We start from the raw sequence: 581 nt of genomic DNA on the forward strand, positions 1-581 counted from the left end.
TGTGTGTGTGTAAAAGAAAAGTTTTCACACCATGATATACATATTTATATATATTGATATATATATTTGAAAAACATAAATATTTTATTTTTATTGCAGTTCTGGTTAATGATTATTGCAAACTGTATAGTAAATTTAGTCCCTAATTCGAGGGACTTGTTTTATACTATTAAACGGCAACAACTCAAGGCATACTACAACAGATTTATAGAACCGGAGAAGTTCAGCGAGTAAGAACTATTTATTACCAAACATAATTGCAATAATTATAAAATATATATATAATATAGAAAAAAAATAATTATTGCTGAACATTACTTATAACAATTAATTATATAAAATAAATAATATTTATTACATTTCTTATCATTTTTTATTAACATATATAGCTGTATATAATTGTATTCAACTTAATACTCCCTACTTTTTCCTAGGAATATTGAATTATGGATACTAAAGTACCACAACTGTTCACACATTCACAAATATAATGCTCTACATCGATGTAATTTCAAAAAATTCGAAAATTTTGTTACATCCTTCACCAAAAATCTGTACATCCAATGCCTCGTAGAAGGCAA

The 581-nt window shown here is 25.0% G+C and overlaps 1 protein-coding gene across 1 annotated transcript in view; it reads left to right on the forward strand.

The window, feature by feature from the left end:
- Positions 1 to 505, forward strand: part of LOC108750326 (nardilysin-like) — a gene marked incomplete at its 3' end in the record, with an annotated part of 7,264 nt that extends 6,759 nt beyond the window's left edge. The window contains 2 exon segments of the mRNA XM_018489707.1: positions 100 to 230; positions 435 to 505. Coding sequence (XP_018345209.1) covers positions 100 to 230; positions 435 to 505 — 202 coding nt within the window.
- Between the last annotated feature and the right edge of the window lie 76 nt (positions 506 to 581).

The sequence above is a fragment of the Trachymyrmex septentrionalis genome, unplaced genomic scaffold (assembly GCF_001594115.1).
Source record: "Trachymyrmex septentrionalis isolate Tsep2-gDNA-1 unplaced genomic scaffold, Tsep1.0 scaffold36, whole genome shotgun sequence".
NCBI classification, from domain to species: Eukaryota; Metazoa; Arthropoda; class Insecta; order Hymenoptera; family Formicidae; genus Trachymyrmex; species Trachymyrmex septentrionalis.